This window comes from Oncorhynchus keta, chromosome 19 (assembly GCF_023373465.1).
Source record: "Oncorhynchus keta strain PuntledgeMale-10-30-2019 chromosome 19, Oket_V2, whole genome shotgun sequence".
In the NCBI taxonomy this organism is placed as follows: domain Eukaryota; kingdom Metazoa; phylum Chordata; class Actinopteri; order Salmoniformes; family Salmonidae; genus Oncorhynchus; species Oncorhynchus keta.
This window is the reverse complement of record NC_068439.1, coordinates 66482369-66503515: the sequence shown is the minus strand read 5'-3', so window position 1 is coordinate 66503515 and position 21147 is coordinate 66482369. Positions and strand designations below refer to the sequence as shown.

Below are 21147 nucleotides of genomic sequence, written 5' to 3'. Positions count from 1 at the left end.
TGGCTGGAGGCACAGCTATTACCTGGCACCAGGATGGTGATGGCAGTCTGTACCGCTTTACGGATGATATTGTCCAGGGCGAACATCCAGTGGGGCTTGATGTTGTGGTTTCGTAGTACTTTGTTTACCTGGCGACGCATTGGTCAATCAATCACAAAGACAGACAGACAGACACAGACACAGAGACAGAGACAGAGACAGACAGACAGACAATTCATCCATTAATAAACAGCTACACATGTACTACGGGTATCCACATGTACTACGGGTATGCATCCACATCTACCAGTATCCACACATTCGTGGAAAGGAAAACAGGCTTGACTCCAGCGGGTGTCTGTTTACATTGCGTGTGGTGGTTGCAGATATCTGAGATATCCCCCTATATAATGAGTCTACGGAAACAGCATTTCCCAGAAAAAAAGAGAGACAGCCATTTATAAAAAGCCATGCATTCTGGAAAATCCAAGTGTGAAAAACAAGTTTGTATCGTGAATTGATAGTAATCTTTCGCAGACAATGTACCCTATAGACCAGAGCTGGTTTCATATGTATCCACTAGGGGGAATCAGAGCTCAGTATTGACTGAGGCAGCTTCAACCTCTGCCTCCCACAGGCAGCTACAGGCTAGTGTCATTTCATTTGCATAATTGTATTTGTGAGGCAGAGGACAGAATCAGCCTCTTTAAATGATGTGCTTTAAGCTGACACATTTCCCTTCTATTACCCTTTCTTAAAGGTCAAAAGTGTTTCACAGTCAATTGTCTGAACTGTTTGTTTAAACAATGGCAGCATGGTGACATAATTCAGCTGTGAACAGTTTACGAAACCCCCTTGAATCATACTTCAATGTCTCCAGAGCCTTTGGTCTATACAAGGACAATTTCAATTCCAAGCCATTCACAGTGGACAAATAGACAATGGGATATTTTAATTATCATAGGCCATGTAATGCTTATAGAGAGACCTACTAATAGGTGAAGAAAGGGCACTTACTGCATCCTGGAACCCAAATAGCACCACTTGTAGTTGGCTAATGGCCGTGCTGTCAAAGTCTAGCTCCAGTTTGAGCTGGGAGAGGGTGTTGGCTATGATCTTCCTGTCCGCCATGCGCACAAAGTCCCCCAGACTGACCACCAGGGTGGAGATATGCTGATGTCTCAACTTAGTGTCCGATGTCTCAGAACCCTGCACAGACAGGGGAGAGACGGATGGAGAGAGGGGTGATGAGAGGAGGGTGAAGAAAGGAGTACATATGATAAGGGTTTTGTTTTACCCTGAGAAAGCCCCTCATCTAGCCTGGTCCCAGATCTGTATGTGCTGTCTTGCCAACTACTATGGTCATTGTCATGCCGCGTGACATACCAGGGAAAAAAACTGAACTGGGCCCAGGCTACCCCTCACACTGTCCACTACTAGACTAGATGCTTACTGACCTGTTTGAGAGCCTCCACAAGGTTGGACACCACCTTGTCTCTGTCCTCAGTGAGGATGCAGTGCAGAGTGGCCCTCCTCTCGCTGTCCTTCCTCAGCATGAAGAAGCCAGAGTCCTTCTCATCAGGAGATGGAGGAGCACTGTGGTCCTCAAAGTTCTCCACTGGGATACTGGTGGGGAACACAGGTTAGATTAAAGAGACCTCAGGTTTTAAAAATATATATATTTATACAGGAGAACAACAAAGTTCCAAATATTACATGACATTCTTTGGCATCGTGTTATAAATGGGATAAATGACTCTGTACATTATCTGGAACTAATGTACTCCGTAGATGTACAAGATACCTACATTGTCCATTATTTCCAGATAATGTACAGAGAGTCAGCGTTTATCTCTTTCCTCCAGATTGATTTTTTTTGGCATTGCTTTTTGTCAGATGAATTGAGATGGCAGAGGTGCAGTGTTAGTGTGTTTTTCTGATCTCAAACACAAAATTCTGGAGTGAAAATGCTAGCTTCACAAATACATATGGTGCTGACTGTATGTTGTGTTACCTGAGGAACAGGGAGCGGGTAGCTTTGACGTCCCGATCACTGTAACACTTGGTGCTGGGCTTGAAGCTGAAGGGGTTGGTGTTGAGGTCGTTCTCAGGGGAAACGGAGCCGTACTCACTGCTGCTGCTGGTGTCCTCCACCACCACAGGCACTGGCAGAGAGATGCTGCGCAGGTACTCTGGAGGGCACAGAGACAGGTATAGGCAGGTGGGCACAGTTACACCACTGTTACACAAAGAAAACCAGAGCTTTTTGGTTCTTTTACAGTACAGTACTACTTCTGTGAATGAATAATCTCAGAGTAGTGTAGTCAACATGACAATTGGTTTAGCCTAATGTCGTTAGGCGCAGACTCAGTGTGCTCTAAAGAGGAAGCAGCTCAGAAAGGCGCTCAAATTAACTCACCTGAACCTCCTGGTGTCAGAGCTTAGGAGAAAAACAGAGATGTTTTTATTCCATGATATGAATTGTGCAGAAACAACAACAAAAAGTATCTACAACATAAAGTATCTAATAGCAATTGTCTTTCTACTCAGATATATCTATATTCTACAAACTACTTCATTGATTAACCGGTGACGCATTGTCCTAGCTACCTGTAAAGCCACTCTTGCCCCTCTTCTTGCGGCTGGTGACGGTGAGGAACTCATCAGTGAGCAGGTGCAGGGCGGTGGCCCTCTGGTCGGGGTCGGGTTCAAAGCAGCGTAGGATAAAGGCCTTGGCCTCCATTGACATGGAATCTGGGATCTCAGGATGGATCTTGAACATGCCAACCTGTAGCCAAAATAAAACAGCACAATAATGCTAGATCCAAGGGCCTAACCTGCAGCTGCAGCCAAGATGAAACCCAGCCATGTTAGAGCTAAGGGCCTAACCTGCAGCCAAGATGAAACCCAGCCATGTTAGAGCTAAGGGCCTAACCTGCAGCCAAGATGAAACCCAGCCATGTTAGAGCTAAGGGCCTAACCTGCAGTCAAGTCAAAACAACAAGTCAAGTGACCTAGCCAAATCACCTACCAAGTCTTAGTAAAGCTAAGAGCATACAGGACAATATGCTCCATATGCTAAGAGCATACAGGACAATATGAAGGGGACCTCAGAGATGGCAGTCAGTCAGAGGAGAGTTGGCTTGATTGAGGTGACATTAGTTAGTGGGTAAACTGATCTCTTGTAACCCATAGCTCTGTGGCACAGTAACACTATGCAGGTGAGCTCATGCCATCATAGTACAGGAGGTCAAGTTGACAGTGAAGGACAAAATGCAGCAACTCCAGGCAAGAAGCTCGTCTGATGATAGGCACTACAAATTCCAAACATTGCTTCCGAATGTAGGCTTGAGATTAGGAATGTAATGCCCCTCCCAGTCGAGACCTTCCAAGGTGGTGCAGGAAAGTTTATGTGAGGATTGTTGCCAAATGCGTTCTCATCTGCACAACAAGCCATTGCATAGTAAAAGCATTGACCAATGATGAATCTGCACTTTAAGTCACACAGGATGAGACAGACAGAATAGCTGCTGAAAGTCTTCTAAAAGATGGCTACATGTGTTGCATTAGCGATCTATACAACCTGCTTCAAAATAGTGGTTTAAAAGCACTGCAAAATCCACAGCAATTTACTACTGTAATTCATGGACATGTCTGTCATTCTGTCCTGAATTCAACATGATCTCCATCACACTCTGCAGACCACCCAGTTGAATCACTAGCTCTAGTGTTTAATGGACTACATATGTCCGGTCTATGGAATATTGCTGATGAGGGAAACACTTGAAATTTCCACTTCAGATTTATACAAGTGGAAAAAGCTTGAGGAGGGCTCATCAGTGGAACAGAGACTTAAAACAACACAAAGGATAGACTGTATTACACAGTCTATCTCCAGGTACTAGGTCTAATCTCACAGTTGGATAAATATGTAATCCAATCACACTTGTTTTTTTTATAGCTAATATCCACAAAAAGTTGAGCTTTTTTCCGTTACAAACACAGTGCTGACAGCATGCTATGTTTGGGATAGTACTGTCCTGGTGATTCAACCATGGAGGAATGTGCCTGGAGGCGTGTAAGGACAGCCATCTGTCATGATCACTGCTGTGTATATTCCCCCCTAAGCCGACATTGCGACGGCTCTCAATGAACTACACTGGACTTTATGCAAACTGGAAACCGCATATCCCGAGGCCGCATTTATTGTAGCTGGGGACTTTAATAAAGGAAATCTGAGGAAAACGCTACTGAGATTTGATCAACACTTCTGTGCTACTTGCGCATCAAACACTCTGGATCATTGCTACACTCCCTTCCGGGATGGCTAAAAGGCCCTCCCCTCCCTTAAACAGGAAGTACCCGTGGTAAGGACTGTTCAATGTTGGTCTGACCAATCGGAATCTATGCTTCAAGATTGTTTTGATCCCACGGAATGGGAAATGTTCCGGGTCCACTCCGATATTGACGTATACACTGACTAGGTGACTGAGTTCATCAGGAAGTGCATAAAGGATGTTGTTATCACTGTGACGATTAGAAATGATCCAAACCAAAAACCGTAGATAAATGGCAGCATGAAATTGGGAACCACTGCATTTAACCACGGCAAGGTGACCGGGAACATGGACGAGTACAAACAGACCAGCTCTGACCTCCATAAGGCAATCAACGAGGCAAAATGACAGTACATGGAGTCGCAATTCAATGGCTCAGACACAAGATATATGTGGCAGGGATTCCAGACAATCAAGGATTATAAAGGGAAAGCCAGCCAAGTCGCGAACACCTTCTTCGCCTGCTTCGAGGAAAACACTGAGCTGGAGACATGGGCCACTGCCGTTTACAAGGGCTGTGAGCTCTCGTTCTCTGTGGCCGATGTGAGTAAGACATTTAAGTGTGTTAACCCTCGCAGGGCTGCCAGCCCAGATGGCATTCCAAGCCGTGTCCTTAGAGCTGGTGCAGACCAGCTGGCTGGAATGTCTAAGGAGATATTCAATCTCTCCCTATCCCAGTCTGTTGTCCCCACTGGCTTCAAGATGTCCAGCATTGTTCCTGTACCCAAGAAAGTGAAGGTAACTGAACTAAATGACTATCACCCCGTAGCACTCACTTCTGTCATCATGAAGTGTTTTGAGAGGGTAGTTAAGGATCATGTCACCTCCAATTTATCCAACACCTTAGGCCCACTACACTTTGCATACCGCCCCAACAGATCCAAGGACGACGCAATCACCATCACACTGCCCTATCCCACCTGGACAAGAGGAATACCTAGGTAAGAATGCTGTTAATCGACTACAGCTTACCCTTCAACATCATAGTCCTATCCAAGCTAATCATTAAGCTTGGGGCCCTGGGTCTAAACCACGCCCTGTGCAACTGGATCCTGGACTTCCTGACGGGCCAACCACAGGTGGTGAAGGAAGGCAACAACACCTTCGCCACTCTGATCCTAAACATGGGGGTGCATGCTCAGCTCCCTCGTGTACTCCCTATTCACCCAGAACTGCGTGGCCATGCATTCTCAAACTCAATCATCAAGATAGCTGACGACACAAAAGTGGTAGGCCTGATTACCAATAACAACAAGACAGCCTACAGGGAGGAGGTGAGATCCCTGGCAGAGTGGTGCCAGGAAAATAACCTCCCCTTCAACATCAACAAAATGAAGGAGCTGATCGTGGACTTCAGGAGACAGCAGAGAGAGCACACCCCCATCCACAGGGCCACCAAGTTCCTCGGCATGCACATCACTGACGATCTGAAATGGTCCCTTCACACAGTGTTGTGAAGAAAGCCCAACAGCGCCTCTTCAATCGAAGGAGGCTGAAGAAATTTGGCTTGGTCCATAAGTCACTCACAAACTTCTACAGATGCACCTTTGAGAGCATTGTGTCGGGCTGTATCACCGCCTGGTACGGCAATTGCACCATCCACAACCGCAGGGCTCTCCAGAGGGTGATGCAGACAGCCTAATGCTCACCGGGTCACACTGCCTCCCCCCCAGGACATCTACAGCAACTGGTGTCACAGGAAGGCCAAAGAAGATCATCAATGACCTCAGTCACCCGAGCCACGGCCCGTTCACCCCGCAACCATCTACAGTACAGGTACATCAAAACTGTGATGGAGAGACTGAAAAACATTGTTTATCATACTGTACCCTGCCCTGAACCTTAGTCAGTGTTACTAGCCAGCTACCACCTGGTACTTTACCCTGCATCTTAGAGACTGCTGCCCTATGTACACTACCGTTAAAGTTTGTGGTCACTTAGGAATGTTCTTGTTTATGAAAGAAAAGCACAATGAATCATGCTTCACCATCTGGCAGTCCCAAAGGTTGAATCTGGATTTGGTGGATGCCAGGAGATCGCTACCTGCTCCAATGCATAGTGCCAATTGTAAAGTTTGGTGGAGGAGGAATAATGGTCTGGGACTGTTTCATGGTTTGGGCTAGGCACCTTAGTTCCAGTGAAGGGAAATCTTAACCCTACAGCATACAATGACATGATGATTCTGTGCTTCCAACTTTGTGGCAACAGTCTGGGGAAGGCCCTTTCCTGTTTCAGCATGACAACGCCCCCGTGCACAAAGCGAGGTCCATACAGAAATGGTTGTCGAGATCAGTGTGGAAGAAACCCCATCGAACACCTTTAGGATTAATTGGAATGCTGACTGTGAGCCAGGCCTAATTGCCCAACATCAGTGCCCGACCTCAATAATGTTGGTGGCTGAATGGAAGCAATGTTCCAAATTCTAGTGGAAAGCCTTCCCAGAAAAGTGGAGGCTGTTACAGCAGCAAAGGGGGGGCCAAATTCATATTAATGCCCATGATGTTGGAATGAGATGTCCGATGAGCAGGTGTCCACATACTTATGTATGTATGTATATACAGTTGAAGTCGGAAGTTTACATACACCTTAGCCCGATACATTTCAACTCATTTTTTTTTGTTGTACAATTCCTAACATTTAATCCTGGTAAAAATTCCCTGTCTTAAGTCAGTTAGGATCACCACTTTATTTTGAGAATGTGAAATGTCAGAATAATAGTTGAGAGAATGATTTATTTCACCTTTTATTTCTTTCATCACATTCCCAGTGGGTCAGAAGTTTACATACACTCAATTAGTATTTGGTAGCGTTGCCTTTAAATTGTTTAACTTGCATCAAATGTTTCCGGTAGCCTTCCACAAGCTTCCCACAATAAGTTGGGTCAATTTTGGCACATTCCTCCTGACAGAGCTGGTGTAACTGAGTCAGGTTTGTAGCCCTCCTTGCTCGCACACGCATTTTCAGTTCTGCCCACACATTTTCTCTTAGATTGAGGTCAGGGCTTTGTGATGGCCACTCCAATACCTTGACTTTGTTGTCCTTAAGCCATTTTGTGACAACTTTGGAAGTATGCTTGGGGTCATTGTCCATTTGGAAGTTCCATTTGCGACCTAGCTTTAACTTCCTGACTGATGTCTTGAGATGTTGTTTCAATATTTCCACATCCTTTTCTTTCTCACGATGTCATCTATTTTGTGAAGTGCACCAGTCCCTCCTGCAGCAAAGCACCCCTACAACATGATGCTGCCACCCCCATATATATATATATTTTTTTTTGGTTTGTTTGTGTGTGTATTGTTTTGTATTGCTAGGTACTACTGCACTGTTAGAGCTAAAAACATAAGCATTTCACTGCACCTGCGATAACATCTGCAAATATGTGTACGCAAACAATACAATGTGATTTTACTTGATCTATTTCTGTATCTGACATCACTACGGAGAGAAATAAGTCATCAGAACCATACATCACAATTAACAACAGAATGAGGGTGAAATCATCATTCAAAGCCATCATTTTGATAGAGATACTACTACATTTTAAGCCAGCCAGACAAAAACACCATTCACCAATGGAAAGTGAACTAAGGTCAATGAACTGAATTTTAATTGACCTCTGAACTCTGACCTTGAACATGGCGGCCTGTGGTTCGCCCAGCTCGTAGAAGGGTGGTTTCCCAGTGGCCATCTCAATGATGGTGCAGCCAAGAGACCAGATGTCTGCAGGCTTGCCATAGCCTCGAGGGCCTTTATCTATGATCTCAGGGGCCATGTACTGTAGTGTCCCTGCAAAACAACAACACACCAAACAGACAGGATATTATACAAATATCAGCTACTAGTTACAAGTTGCATTTGTAAAAATGTGCATATCAGTGCTGATACAAGAAAATCAGGTTTTCAAGTTCAAGATTTAATGCAATAATCAATGACAATGCAATAATAAAACAAACAGACGAGAGATAAGAAGAAATAGGAACACAATAAGTAAGAAAGTAAGCATACTATATGTAGGGTCAGTTCCAATACCATATTTACAATGTGCAGGGATACTGGTGGAATGGAGGTAAAAATGTATAGGGTTAAGGTGACTTTAATGAGGTTGAACTCTAGGTAGGGCTGCAAAATTCCTGAAAATTCAATAAATTCCCTAGTTTTCCAGAAATCCTGGTTTACTTAAAGTTCCTGGATTTTGCAACCCTAGCTCTAGGGCTAAGTTTAATTCTCTGCAAGTCAAATTCTGCTAAATGCTAGCCTGTTTCAGTAGTATAGCCTAATCAACAAAGAAGAGCTACATATTGTAACTCTAGATGAAGTGAGTCTATTTAGGTCTAATTATAGCCTACTGTAAGTGGAGCTTCAAAAGAGCTTTTAAAAAGGTAAGCTAAGTGCTATGGTGAAACTGGGAGAGACACATTGACGCACAACTTAAACAGGACAAAATGACTACTGGATGGTTTCAGGATGCGAAGGTGCATCTCTATGCTCCAATCAGATGGTCTTAACAAATGGGTCAAGCTGTGCTATCATTGGCTGCCACAATGTCAGCGCTGGCATAACCCTGGCATCTTGACCTGACCACTCTGAATATCAACGGCAGGCTATTCTGAGATACGTAATTTACAGGATGATGAGCTAAAACAAGATAAATCCTCAAACACACAACACAAATAGTTTCTTAGAGATTAAATCTCAGCAGAACTATAATTGTAAATAGTGAGTGGGATCACTGTTTTGGTTGAGGGTTCAGCCCATTTTCAAACAACCTGTTCCATCAAGGCATTTTTTGACAATGTAGGGAGAGGAAGCTCAGTGGTTATACAGACCAGTTATAAACCCAGTCAGACAGACCAGTACATACCAGCTGTTATAAACTCAGTCAGACAGACCAGTACATACCAGCTGTTATAAACCCAGTCAGACAGACCAGTACACACCAGTTGTTATAAACCCAGTCAGACAGACCAGTACACACCAGTTGTTATAAACCCAGTCAGACAGACCAGTACATACCAGCTGTTATAAACCCAGTCAGACAGACCAGTACATACCAGTTGATATAAACCCAGTCAAACAGACCAGTACATACCAGTTGTTATAAACCCAGTCAGACAGACCAGTACATACCAGTTGTTATTAACCCAGTCAGGCAGACCAGTACACACCAGTTGTTATGAACCCAGTCAGGCAGACCAGTACATACCAGTTGTTATTAACCCAGTCAGGCAGACCAGTACACACCAGTTGTTATTAACCCAGTCAGGCAGACCAATAAACACCAGTTGTTATAAACCCAGTCAGGCAGACCAGTACATACCAGTGAAAGTCTCAGTCCATGGGTTGATCCCAGCCAGCCTTTTAGAGGTACCAAAGTCAGATATCTTCAGAACTCCGCTATATGTGTTTATGAGCACATTATCACCCTGTGGATATAAAGACAACCAAGAGGATTATAAAAGAGCTCCATTCCAAGTAATCTCCATTCATTAGACTTAACCCAATGACTATGATAACAGCCTAGTAATCTAAGGTATTTCCTAGAAGGCAATCAGCAACAGTTGTTACAGTGGGCTATATTCACCACTTGACGTAAATGGCTGTTAAGGTCATTTGATGAGACACTATTGTTAAATGAGGCAGAATTTAGAGGCCTATCTTGTCCTGGGTATGTGAGAAAGAGTATGCTAACCTAAATTAATGTTTCTATTATGGGATGGGAGTGTGGTCAGTGTGTTTTATTATTTATGACTGAGATTGAGTTATGCCACGTCACGTTAACCTTCCGGTAGGATGATAAGGGGAAGTCATCATACTAGAACCAGGCGCCACTTACAAATCAAATCATTTCTGTACCACCGACATGAATGTGGCCTCCCTACTGTCTAGGCGCATACTGCACATTGGCCAAAGGCTTTGAAATAGACCAGGCTTCACCTTGATGTCTCTGTGAGCAATCTGGTTGTCATGGAGGTATTTGAGTCCCTCCAGGATCTGTCTGGTGTAGAAGCCGATGGTGGGTTCGTTGTTCTTCAGAGGGCCCCATTTAGACCTCAGCAGAGCAGACAGGCTTCCTGGAGGCAAACCACAGGACAAAGTCGAATACATATAAATACATTCTGGTTTACTATCAGTAGGACGGTAGTGCATTCAATCAGTAAGCCAGGATACGTATTACATAAATCAGACAAGATATGTGTTTTTATTTGTTTCTAGGTGTAGTGGAGGAAATGTAGTTGCTTCTTGTTGTCTTTCACTGAGTAAAGATGCAACATGGGCTTATAAGAAATGGTTGGGCATTGACAAGATAATTTTACCTTTCTAATGCTGCACGGATAGCCCTCTTACCTCCGGGAACCTGCTCCATGAAGATCTTGATAAAACCATTCTCGCTGATGGAGCCCAAGTACTGCACAATATTCTTGTGCTTCAGATGTTTGTGAAGGGCAATCTCCTCATGGAGGGGCTGAGAGTACCTTGGACAGAACATCCGCTGTTACATCTCCCAGGAGAAAGAGCAGGATATTCTCTCTCTCTCTCACACACACACACACACACACACACACACACACACACACACACACACACACACACACACACACACACACACACACACACACACACACACACACACACACACACACACACACACACACACACACACACACACACACACACACACACACACACACACACACACACACACACGCACACGCACGAGCACGCACACAATGGTCAATTCAAACTAAAGAGGACGAAGACACTTTACTGAGAAATAAATGTTCAAACTTCACACCATAAATAATAAGACTAGATACATTCTCCCACTATTCTACTGAATCAGACACTTAATTAGATTGTTTTCCCCCCTGAGAGGATACTTCAGAGTTCCTTCTTAGTGATTAATAATAATTATTCACACATTTGAGTTAGCCCATGAGAGCCCTCTGATGACTTGTAATGTGATGAGTGGAACAATGCGTGACAGAGGAATTTTCTGGGCTGATTGGGCTCTGAAAGAGTCCCATAATAAGCCAGGAGTAGTTGGAACAATGAGTAGACCAGAGATGGTGGGGGAAGGCAGTGTAGCGCAACACAAGGCAAGGAAATGGAGTAGAGTGCTTGGTACACTAGTTGCTAGGCGACCATTTCCCCCCTATTATTTTCATTGCCAAGTCACTCGATCAGGTTTATAGTACAGTGCTGCTTGATAGTATGTGAATCCTACAGTGCTAGTCATTAGTTTTGCTATAAAATATTAAAATAAACATATAAAATCCTCATCTAAACCCCAATTCATAATAAATACATTCCAAGTAAATTATATATTTTCATTGTTTATTTAACAAAAGTGGTTTATTTAACTCAGATTTGATGTGTGCAAAAATATGTGAACCCCTTTAGTCAATAGCTTGTGGCACCTCCATTAGCAGTGATAACTTGGAGTAAACGTCTCCTATAGCCAGTAATCAGTCTCTGACATCTGTTTTGAGGGATTTTTGCCCACTCCCCCTTACAGAACTCAGCCAATTGAGTGAGGATTGAGGGGTGTCTGGCATGAACTGCCCGCTTCAGGTCCTGCGACACCATCTCGATTGGATTTAGGTCAGGACTTTAACTTGGCCAACCCAAAACACAAATCTTCTTTCTCCTGAGTCATTCTTTGGTAGATTTGCTTGAATGCTTTGGGTCCTTGTCTTGTTGGAAGACCCATTTCCGGCCCAACTTTAGCTCCTTGACTGATGGCCTGACGTTCTGTTCAAGAATCTCCTGGTACACCTCAGACTTCATGGTTCCCTTAATGATGTGGAGTCATCCAGGTCCAGAGGAGGAAAAGCAGCCCCAGATCTTGACATTCCCAACACTATGCTTGACTATTGCGATAAGGTTATTTTGGTGGTAGGCAGTGTTGGATTTTCGCCAACCATAGTGGTGTTGATTATGACCAGAACAGTCCATTTGGGACTCATCGGTTCAGAGAATGAACTACCAGAAACCTTCAGGTTTGTCCAGGTGGTCTCTGTCAAAGTTATCTTTTGAGAGCAGAGGCATTTCTATTCAGTGTTCTTCTTATTGTTGTTGAAGCATGCACAGTCACTTGAGATGCAGCAAGGGAGGTCTGCAAATCTCCAGATCTTATGTTTGGGTTGGCTTTTACCAGATTTATTATTGTTCTTGTGGCTCTTTTTATTTTGGAAGAGCGTCCACTTCTAGGCTGAGTTGCTGTCATGTTAAATGATCTCCATTTGTAAATGATTTGCCTCACAGTGGACTGATGGAGCTCAATCTTTTTGAGATGATTTTATAGCCTTTCCCAGACTGATGTGCTCTCACAACCCTCCTCCTGATATCCTCAGAGATCTCCTTTCCTCTCAGCATGGTGTGCTTTGTGTTGACCTGGATGGGTAACACCAAACTGACCAGGTTTCTTATCTCTATTTATCAGAGTCCCATCCAAACTCTTTCCTGACAATCTCTCCTTTGATTGGTTCATTTGGTACACAATTATTTACTTACCCACCTTATTCTACTTACCTACTTGATTTAACCAATGCAACTTGGGGTTCACTTATTTTTGCAACTGCACTAATTACTTTTTAATGTTGTTTTTCTACTACACGCATGATTTCCTCTACACCAACATATGGCATTAAATATAAACCTGTTTTGTCAGAACAAAAAGACTGGTTCTGATTAGATGAAGATTTCATGGTAAAAAACCCAAAAATCTGTAATTGCACAAGGGGTTCACATACTTTTCAAGCAGCACTGTATAACACTGGTGTCCCAGGGAACGGACACACCGCAGGAGAGCAGGTCTAGCACAGAGCTAACACAGTGGACGGCTCAAACGACTGCTTTGGCGCCCCTTCTATCTGCCAATCAAATGACCACTCTCAGGAAACCACTTCAGTTGTTATGCTCTGAATTACCACTCACTCACTTTACATAATGACACGGGGACCTTTTGCTATACAGCCTTCCATTAGCAAAGTGCGTGATAAAAAGACAGTGAAAGTGTCATGGATGGGGGAATGGTAGAAGCTGATTGGTAGGGTCTTTTTGGAGAAAGTCTAGTTTACATGTTCTCTTACCTGCTGTCTCTCTCCGGTATCTCCTTGATGGCCAGCCGCACCTGGTTGCTAAGGTCCCGGCCGGCATACACTACTCCAAACGTCCCTTTTCCCAGAACTACCCTCTCTCCATGCTCATTATACTCATAGTCGTACTGAAGAGTCAAGCACAGGAGGACATTATGTTAAAGATTACATTTTGTTGCATGTTAACTTCAAGGACCATTACAATCTAGAGTTATAACAGGGATATATAGGTATATCTAAGAACAAGTGATCTATAAAGTGACAGTTGTGGCTGGGTACTAACTGATAGAAACAAAGGGAAATGGGAGCTTGGCAAGGTATGGGCCAGATCAAACAGTGTTCAAAAAACTATTGGGGCATCTGATCTGGGCCATGCTAGTGTTTGGCAGGAAGAGGCTGTGTCATTGTTTTGGGTAATTATTCACAGGTAATTGTTTTGGCGCACCACTGGGAGAACAGGTGAATAGAGGGACAGTTGCTTTTCATACAGTACACTCTGTTGGTTTCCATTGCATGAGCAGCGTGACCTACTTTCACACTGTAGGAAGTTGTCTCTAACCATTTCAACACTTTACATGGCCTGTATCTGGTTTTATATCAGAGAGACTGTTTCTGCTGAATACATCCTAGATCTTGTATACATATACTGTACATCAGGTAATCCTGTTGGAAATAACATAGAAATAAAAGAATGTGGCTAGAAAAGGAGTATCCTTCTCTCCTCCTTCACCTCTAGGGCGTCAATGTCACACTCCCCTTCTTCCGGGCCTTTCCATGCTTCCTCTGCGATGCTGTTGACCAGATCACAGAACCTGCAACACACAGAGCAGTCACATCAGTACCGTTCCACATTTGAGATGAAATACTCAATTTACACCCACACAAACACCAGATAACCTTCACCACACTTAAAAATATGTCACAAGAGCAGTCGTGAAATAACACAAAGCCCAGACAAGCACCCTTTCACACACTCACAAACCCCCATCACACCAGCACTGACTCACTGACTCACACTGTGGAGCTATTGAGACTGGCTAGCTGTGCTTTGGTTCTTCATTGTGAGAGTCACAAGTCTACAGTACAGACACTCCCTTGGCGAACAGCTCATGTGCTTGTGAGATGGCGCAATCACGGCACAGAGGGACAGACAGACCTTTTGCAGTGCATCTCTGTGCAGAAGTAGATCTGAAAGTCCTCTGAGTTGTGCAGCACATACAGGAAGGCACTGCGCTCGTCAAACTTGGAAATACTGAGGAAGATGAGTTGACAGTTAGAGAAAAGACGACAGGTGAATTCACATGACATCTATAGAACACTGGCATAGACTGGATGTCTAGGTGTAGCCAGAAACTTCTGAGAAATCATTCCAGTAGTCTCTAAGTGCAGAAGCGTCTTCTTTTCACCAGAGCTGCAAGTCTCTTACAACCTAACTATGTTCTTCACTCAATCACATACAACAAGTTACAGTAACTTGAAAGAATGAATATAACTCTGAACATTCATTCCCACACACACATACACACTGTTGAGTCTCCACCAGTGTTCAGCTGAGCGAACAGGGATTTTAAGCCAGTTAACTAAGGCCAGGGCTGACCAGAGCAGAGAATGAGTGGTTGTATTCAGCCCACCATGGCACACTGCTGCAGCCAAGTACACTCCTAGTACACTGGAGGGCGAGTGGGCAAAAACAAAAATACGCTCCCTAGCAACATCTCACAGAGGCCCTCTGAAGTGGGAGATCAGTTGGAGGGGGAAGGAGGATGAGGCATTGAGGGACCATCTCTGACTAATATTGCCTTGGGAACCAGGTGGCCACATTATAATCTGTTATGTTGTTGGCATAAGTTACAGAGGAGAGTAGAGGAGAGGAGAGTAGAGAGCAGTCTTTATTGCCCATACGTTACAATGAGTGTGTAGAACAGGACAGCTGTGAGATCACCAACCTGACACCCCGTACTGACATGGCCCTGAAGTTCCACTCATGGACCCCCCTGTGCTGTTAGAACGATCAGAAAAACATGAACGTCAGTACCTCTGGTGACTGATTAAAATGTGTCAGGGAATAGAGAGACAGAGAGAGACAGAGACAGAGAGACGGACATATAGACAGACAGGCAGGGCTGTACTCCAATGCTGTACTTCTTTTCTGAGACACAAAGCAGACACAAGGCAGTTGTCACACACTCTTCCTGTGGTCAGTAACTTACCTTGTCATCAGGGGAAACATGCCAGATGGAGACAGTGTTCTCCTCCACATCGTTGTTTATGGACAAGTACGAAGGCAGGTAGACTTTAGTGGGCTCCAATATCAACACCTGGAAAAAGGACAACCAATAGGACATCAAGACATTTCACAATAAAGCAGAGAAAATAAACAGTGTAGGAAAACTGCCCCAGCTGGTACCACTGTTATGGTTGATGTAGAGCACCAGTCAAAAGTTTGGACACACCTACTCATTCAAGGGGTTTTCTTAATTTGTACTATTTTCTACATGGTAGAATAATAGTGAATACATCAAAACTATGAAATAACACATATGGAATCATGACGTAACCAAAAAAGTGTTAAACAAATCAAAATATATTTTATATTTCAGATTCTTCAAAGTAGCCACCCATTGCCTTGATGACAGCACTGCACACTCTTTGCATTCTCTCAACCAGCTTCATGAGGAGTGCTTTTCCAACAGTCTTGAAGGAGTTCCCACATATGCTGAGCAGTTGTTGGCTGCTTTTCCTTCACTATGTGGTCCAACTCATCCCAAACCATCTCAATTGGGTTGAGGTTGGGTGATTATGGAGGCCAAGTCATCTGATGCAGCACTCCATCACTCTCCTTGGTCAAATAGCCCTTACACAGCCTGGAGGTGTGTTCGGGTCATTGTCCTGTTGAAAAACAAATTATAGTCCCACTAAGCACAAACCAGATGGGATGGGGTATCGCTGCAGAATGCAGTGGTAGCCATGCTGGTTAAGTGAATTCTAAATAAATCACTGGCAATGTCACCAGCAAAGCACCCACACACTATCACATCTCCTCCTCCATGCTTCACGGTGGGAACCACACATGCGGAGATCATCCATTCACCTACTCTGCGTCTCACAAAGACACGGCAGGTGGAACCAAAAATCTCAAATTTGGACTCATCAGACCAAAGGACAGATTTCCACCGGTCTAATGTCCATTGATCGTGTTTATTGGCCCAAGCATGTCTCTTCTTCATATTGGTGTCCTTTCGTAGTGGTTTCTTTGCAGAAATTCTACCATGAAGGCCTGATTCACACAGTCTCCTCTTAACAGTTGATGTTGAGATGTGTCTGTTACTTGAACTCTGTGAAGCATTTTTTTGAGCTGCAATTGGAGGTGCAGTTGACTCTAATGAACTTATCCTCTGCAGCAGAGGTATCTCTGGGTCTTCCTTTCCTTTGGCGGTCCTCATGAGAGACAGTTTCATCATAGAGCTTCATGGTTTTTGGGACTGCACTTGAAAAAACTTTAAAAGTTCTTGACATTTTCCGGACTGACAGAATTTTATGTCTTAAAGTGATGATGGACTGTTGTTCTCTTTGCTCATTTGAGCTCTTCTTGACATAATATGGACTTGGTCTTTTACCAAATAGGGCTTTATTCTGTATATCACCCCTACCTTATCACAACACAACTGATTGGCTCAAAAGAAGGAAAGAAATTCCACAAATGAACTTTTAACAAGGCACACCTGTTAATTGAAATGCATTCCAGGTGACAAACTCATGGAGCTGGTTTAGAGAATGCCAAGAGTGTGCAAAGCTGTCATCAAGGCAAAGGGTGGCTACTTTGAAGAATCTGAAATATAAAATATATTTTGATTTGTTTAACAATTATTTGGTTACTTCATGATTCCTTATGTGTTATTTCATAGTTTTGATGTCTTCACTATTATTCTACAAAATAAAGAAAAACCCTAGAATGACTATTTACTGGGACTGTATATGTCTAACTGTCAAGGTCAAGTCTAAACAGTGAAGAATCCCAGGAAGGAAGGCAAAGAGAGCATGCGACACATACCGGGAAGCGGACAGACGAGACGTCTTTCTTTGTGGCCTCCACCAGGAAGTCCATCCAAAAGTCCACCAGTTCCTGTTTGGGCGGCGGCTGATCTACAGACGGCTTTTTGAAGTGCTGGTAAATCAGGATGGTCTCCACAAGAGAGCGCAGATACCTGGGTTGCAGTCAACACAGATGATAGCTTAAAAGAAATGTAAAAGGCCTTCGACTGCAGGAAAAGAAAAGTCAGTTAAACAGAGCTAAATAAGTTTGAATAGATTGTTTAAATCTTGAGCACCAAAAGAAAATAGGCCACTGACTGACTACGAAAGACGAAAGCACATTTAAATTGTGCAAAATAGGTTGAAATAAGTTCACTACATGTTGAGCTTTAAATGTAAAAAATAAAAAACATCCTCGCTCACCAGACAGGGGCCTTCAATTTGAAGAGTTTCTCGGAGGCCTGTATGACCCTGGTGTTGTCACAGGCCAGGATGCTAGCCCCCAGGAAGAAACCCACATCCCAGTAGCTCTGCAGCTTATCCAGGCTGCCCTTCTTCCCCAGTAGGCTGCTCAGCTTCACTCCTGGAGAGAACAACAAGGTCAGGTCAGGGACATATTACAACAGTGGAGGCTGCTGAGTGAAGACGGCTCATAATAATGGCTGGAACCGAGCAAATGGAATGGCATCAAACACAAAGAAATAATGTATTTAATACCATTCCACATATTCTGCTCAAGCCCTTACCACGAGCCCCTCCTCCGCAATTAAGGTGCCACCGACCTCCTGTGTATTATTATAATATAAAAGAAAGATACTCCACACTGTTGAATCCTTCCGTTTTATTGTGCAACGTTTCAAGATACTGTGTCCTATTTTGACCGATTTTGTGTTATTTTTATACCATGTGTTATTTAAACAATATGGCCAGAGGAGGTGTGTTATATGGCCAATATACCACGGCTAAGGGCTGTTCTTACGCACAACTAAATACAGGAGAGCCTCTGGACATATCCCATAGCTGTGGTATATTGGCCATATATCACAAACCCCTGATGTGCCTTAGAGCAGTAAAAAAAAGAGTTGTCATACCCGTGGTATACGGTCTGATATACCACGGTTGTCAGCCAATCAGCCTTCAGGGCTTGAACCACCCAGTTTATAATTCTTCACAGAGATCAGATACTTAGCGAAGGAGAACACAATGGGATGTACTGCACAGCAGGGGTTTGGGAATAGGCTGGGCACTGTAGAGCTTACTCTTATGTCAAGCATTTCACCTGAAATGTAGATTGGTGAATCTTAGTAGGTACTTGCCATGTTGCTACTAAATTGCAGAGCGATAATGGGGCATGGTTGTTATTTTTGGCCTCGCTGAGGGAAGCTGCCACTACATGTCCTGCTCAGGCAGCCCAGGACAGGGCAGATTAGAGGAGAGCAGGGGGGGAGCAGGGACTTGGAGGAGGCCCACGGTTGATTCCCAGGATTGTCTGTCCTGTTTGTCACATTCCTGTGCTACTTTCTGAGCCTCAGATTTCACAGTAAACACAGGGGATTGGGAGCCAAACAGCACAAAACTCAGGCAGCTCAAGGCAAAACATTAGATATCAAGGAGAATAAAGTGTTAGTCAATACTCACCGACTTTGCGGAGCTCGAAGGAGGCGTCAAACTGGTGTCCCGCTGCCAGGAGTAGAACGGCATAGTTGATGCCAGAGTGTAGTGTCGGCTCAGACTCAAACCCCTTCTTAAACCTGAGAGGAACGACAGAGAAGCTAACTTAGAATCACCAATATTACACACTATGCTTCATTTTTTAAATCAGACATGATGTTCCTACAGTAATTGCTGAAGTGTCCTTAGTGAGAACTCCTTAGTGAGAACTTTTCATCTCCCTAGTTTTGTAAAAAGCATCCTTATTTGGCAGGGTGCACAGAGGAACCACTTGCACAAAGCTTGGCACTCGCAAATAAAAACCCTAATTTACTTAATGAGCAATCTGTTCCACTGAAGGAATGAGTATGAATAACATGAGAAGGCTCTCCAAAGACATTGTCTGGGTTGGAACAGAGGACAAGGTTGCCCGAGGGGGAGTTATTCTAATGAGATGCCATAAATCGTCTCGATGCGAGACATAACCATTCCAGGGAGATCGCAATTATCTTCAATTTATCACTGGTGGTGGTGCCGTTTCAAATCAGCTTCTGCCAGACCTTGCAGCCTCTCTGCTCCATGTCAGATGACATAGATGTTCATTATCTGTAGTTGAGAGGTGGTCTTTGCTACTCTGGCTAGTGAGGAGTGAGAGGGGAGTGAGAGGTAATGACTCATCAGCAGCCAGGCTTTCACCAGTGTGTGTGCGTGTGTGTGTGCAGCTCTCACCAGGCCGTGCCACTGTCCCTGCTCTCCTTGTCAGCGAAGTGGGACTCTAAGAACATGTCCTTGTAGATGCGTCCCACAAGGCAGTAGATGTCTGAGGCCACCTGGTTGTCAGCCTTCACCAGGGGCAGCATGATGTCCAGGGCCTTCTGACGGTCCCCCGGGAGGTTCCTCCTGAAAACGACAGAGGGAAGACCCAATGGTCAGAGACAGACAAGAGTTCCAAATTGTATCCTATTTCCTTGTGCACTACTTTTATAGGGAATAGGGTGTCATCAATCGGGCAAGGATAGTGCATCAAGGTAGACCGCCGGTGGCGCGGCGGTCTAAGGCACTGCATTTCAGTGCTAGAGGTGTCACTACAGACCCTGGTTCGATTCCAGGCTGTATCACAACCCCATAGGGCGGCGCACAATTGGCCTAGCATCGTTAGGGTTTGGCCGGGGTAGGCCGTCATTGTAAATAAGAATTTGTTCTTAATTAACTGACATGCCTAGTTAAATAAAGGTTCATTTTTAAAAAATGTCCTAACTTAAAATTGTATGCCCTACCTTCATTTGGAAGATTTTGAGTCAGCATCCAATGTCGGCCTATCACTGATTTTAGAATATAGGCCTATTAAATTCGACCCTACCTCTCTGGATGTTTCCTTCGCCAGGTAGGATATCCCATGACACCTTGCGAAGCAGGTAAAACTCCCAAATTCCGGCAACAACTAATGGCGGACGGAAGTCACCTCTTCATAGAACATTTTCCAGAATAAAGAGGAATAACTTTGTGGAATGTGAGTATTACGTTTATTTAATAACACAATTATGTTAAAATGTTCAACAAATTACTTTTTAATTTAAAAATTTTTTTTTACCCCTTTTTCTCCCCAATTTCGTGGTATCCAATTGTTTAGTAGCTACTATCTTGTCTCATCGCTACAACTCCCATACGGGCTCGGGAGAGACGAAGGTTGAAAGTCATGCGTCCTCCGATACACAACCCAACCAAGCCGCACTGCCTCTTAACACAGCGCCATCCAACCCGGAAGCCAGCCGCACCAATGTGTCGGAGGAAACACTGCGCACCTGGCAACCTTGGTTAGCGTGCACTGTGCCCGGCCTGCCACAGGAGTCGCTGGTGCGCGATGAGACAAGGATTTCCCTACCGGCCAAACCCTCCCTAACCCGGACGACGCTAGGCCAATTGTGCATCGCCACACGGACCTCCCGGTCGCGCCCTTAACCACTGCGCCACCCGGGAGGCTCAACAAATTACTTTGATATGCATTTTCAATTCAATAATTTGGACAAAAAATGCTGAGTTTGCTCTTGTCA

At 44.2% G+C, this 21147-nt stretch overlaps 1 protein-coding gene across 2 annotated transcripts in view; it reads right to left on the bottom strand.

The window, feature by feature from the left end:
- LOC118398724 (mitogen-activated protein kinase kinase kinase 5-like) overlaps positions 1-21147 on the bottom strand; it is a 55245-nt gene that overhangs the window by 4004 nt on the left and 30094 nt on the right. For both annotated transcript variants that reach the window (XR_004828677.2, XM_035794365.2), the window contains exons 7-25: positions 19826-19996; positions 19085-19197; positions 17870-18029; positions 17466-17619; positions 15625-15732; positions 15361-15413; positions 14571-14666; positions 14145-14226; positions 13409-13542; positions 10662-10789; positions 10251-10387; positions 9634-9739; positions 7945-8102; positions 2590-2767; positions 2399-2419; positions 1994-2171; positions 1437-1605; positions 997-1188; positions 23-128 (exon numbers count right to left, since the gene is read on the bottom strand). Coding sequence is in view for 1 of the 2 variants with exons in the window: in XM_035794365.2 (XP_035650258.1) it covers positions 23-128; positions 997-1188; positions 1437-1605; positions 1994-2171; positions 2399-2419; positions 2590-2767; positions 7945-8102; positions 9634-9739; positions 10251-10387; positions 10662-10789; positions 13409-13542; positions 14145-14226; positions 14571-14666; positions 15361-15413; positions 15625-15732; positions 17466-17619; positions 17870-18029; positions 19085-19197; positions 19826-19996 (2444 nt within the window). In the remaining variant the exon portion in view is untranslated. The remainder of the gene's footprint in view (positions 1-22; positions 129-996; positions 1189-1436; positions 1606-1993; positions 2172-2398; positions 2420-2589; positions 2768-7944; positions 8103-9633; positions 9740-10250; positions 10388-10661; positions 10790-13408; positions 13543-14144; positions 14227-14570; positions 14667-15360; positions 15414-15624; positions 15733-17465; positions 17620-17869; positions 18030-19084; positions 19198-19825; positions 19997-21147) is intronic.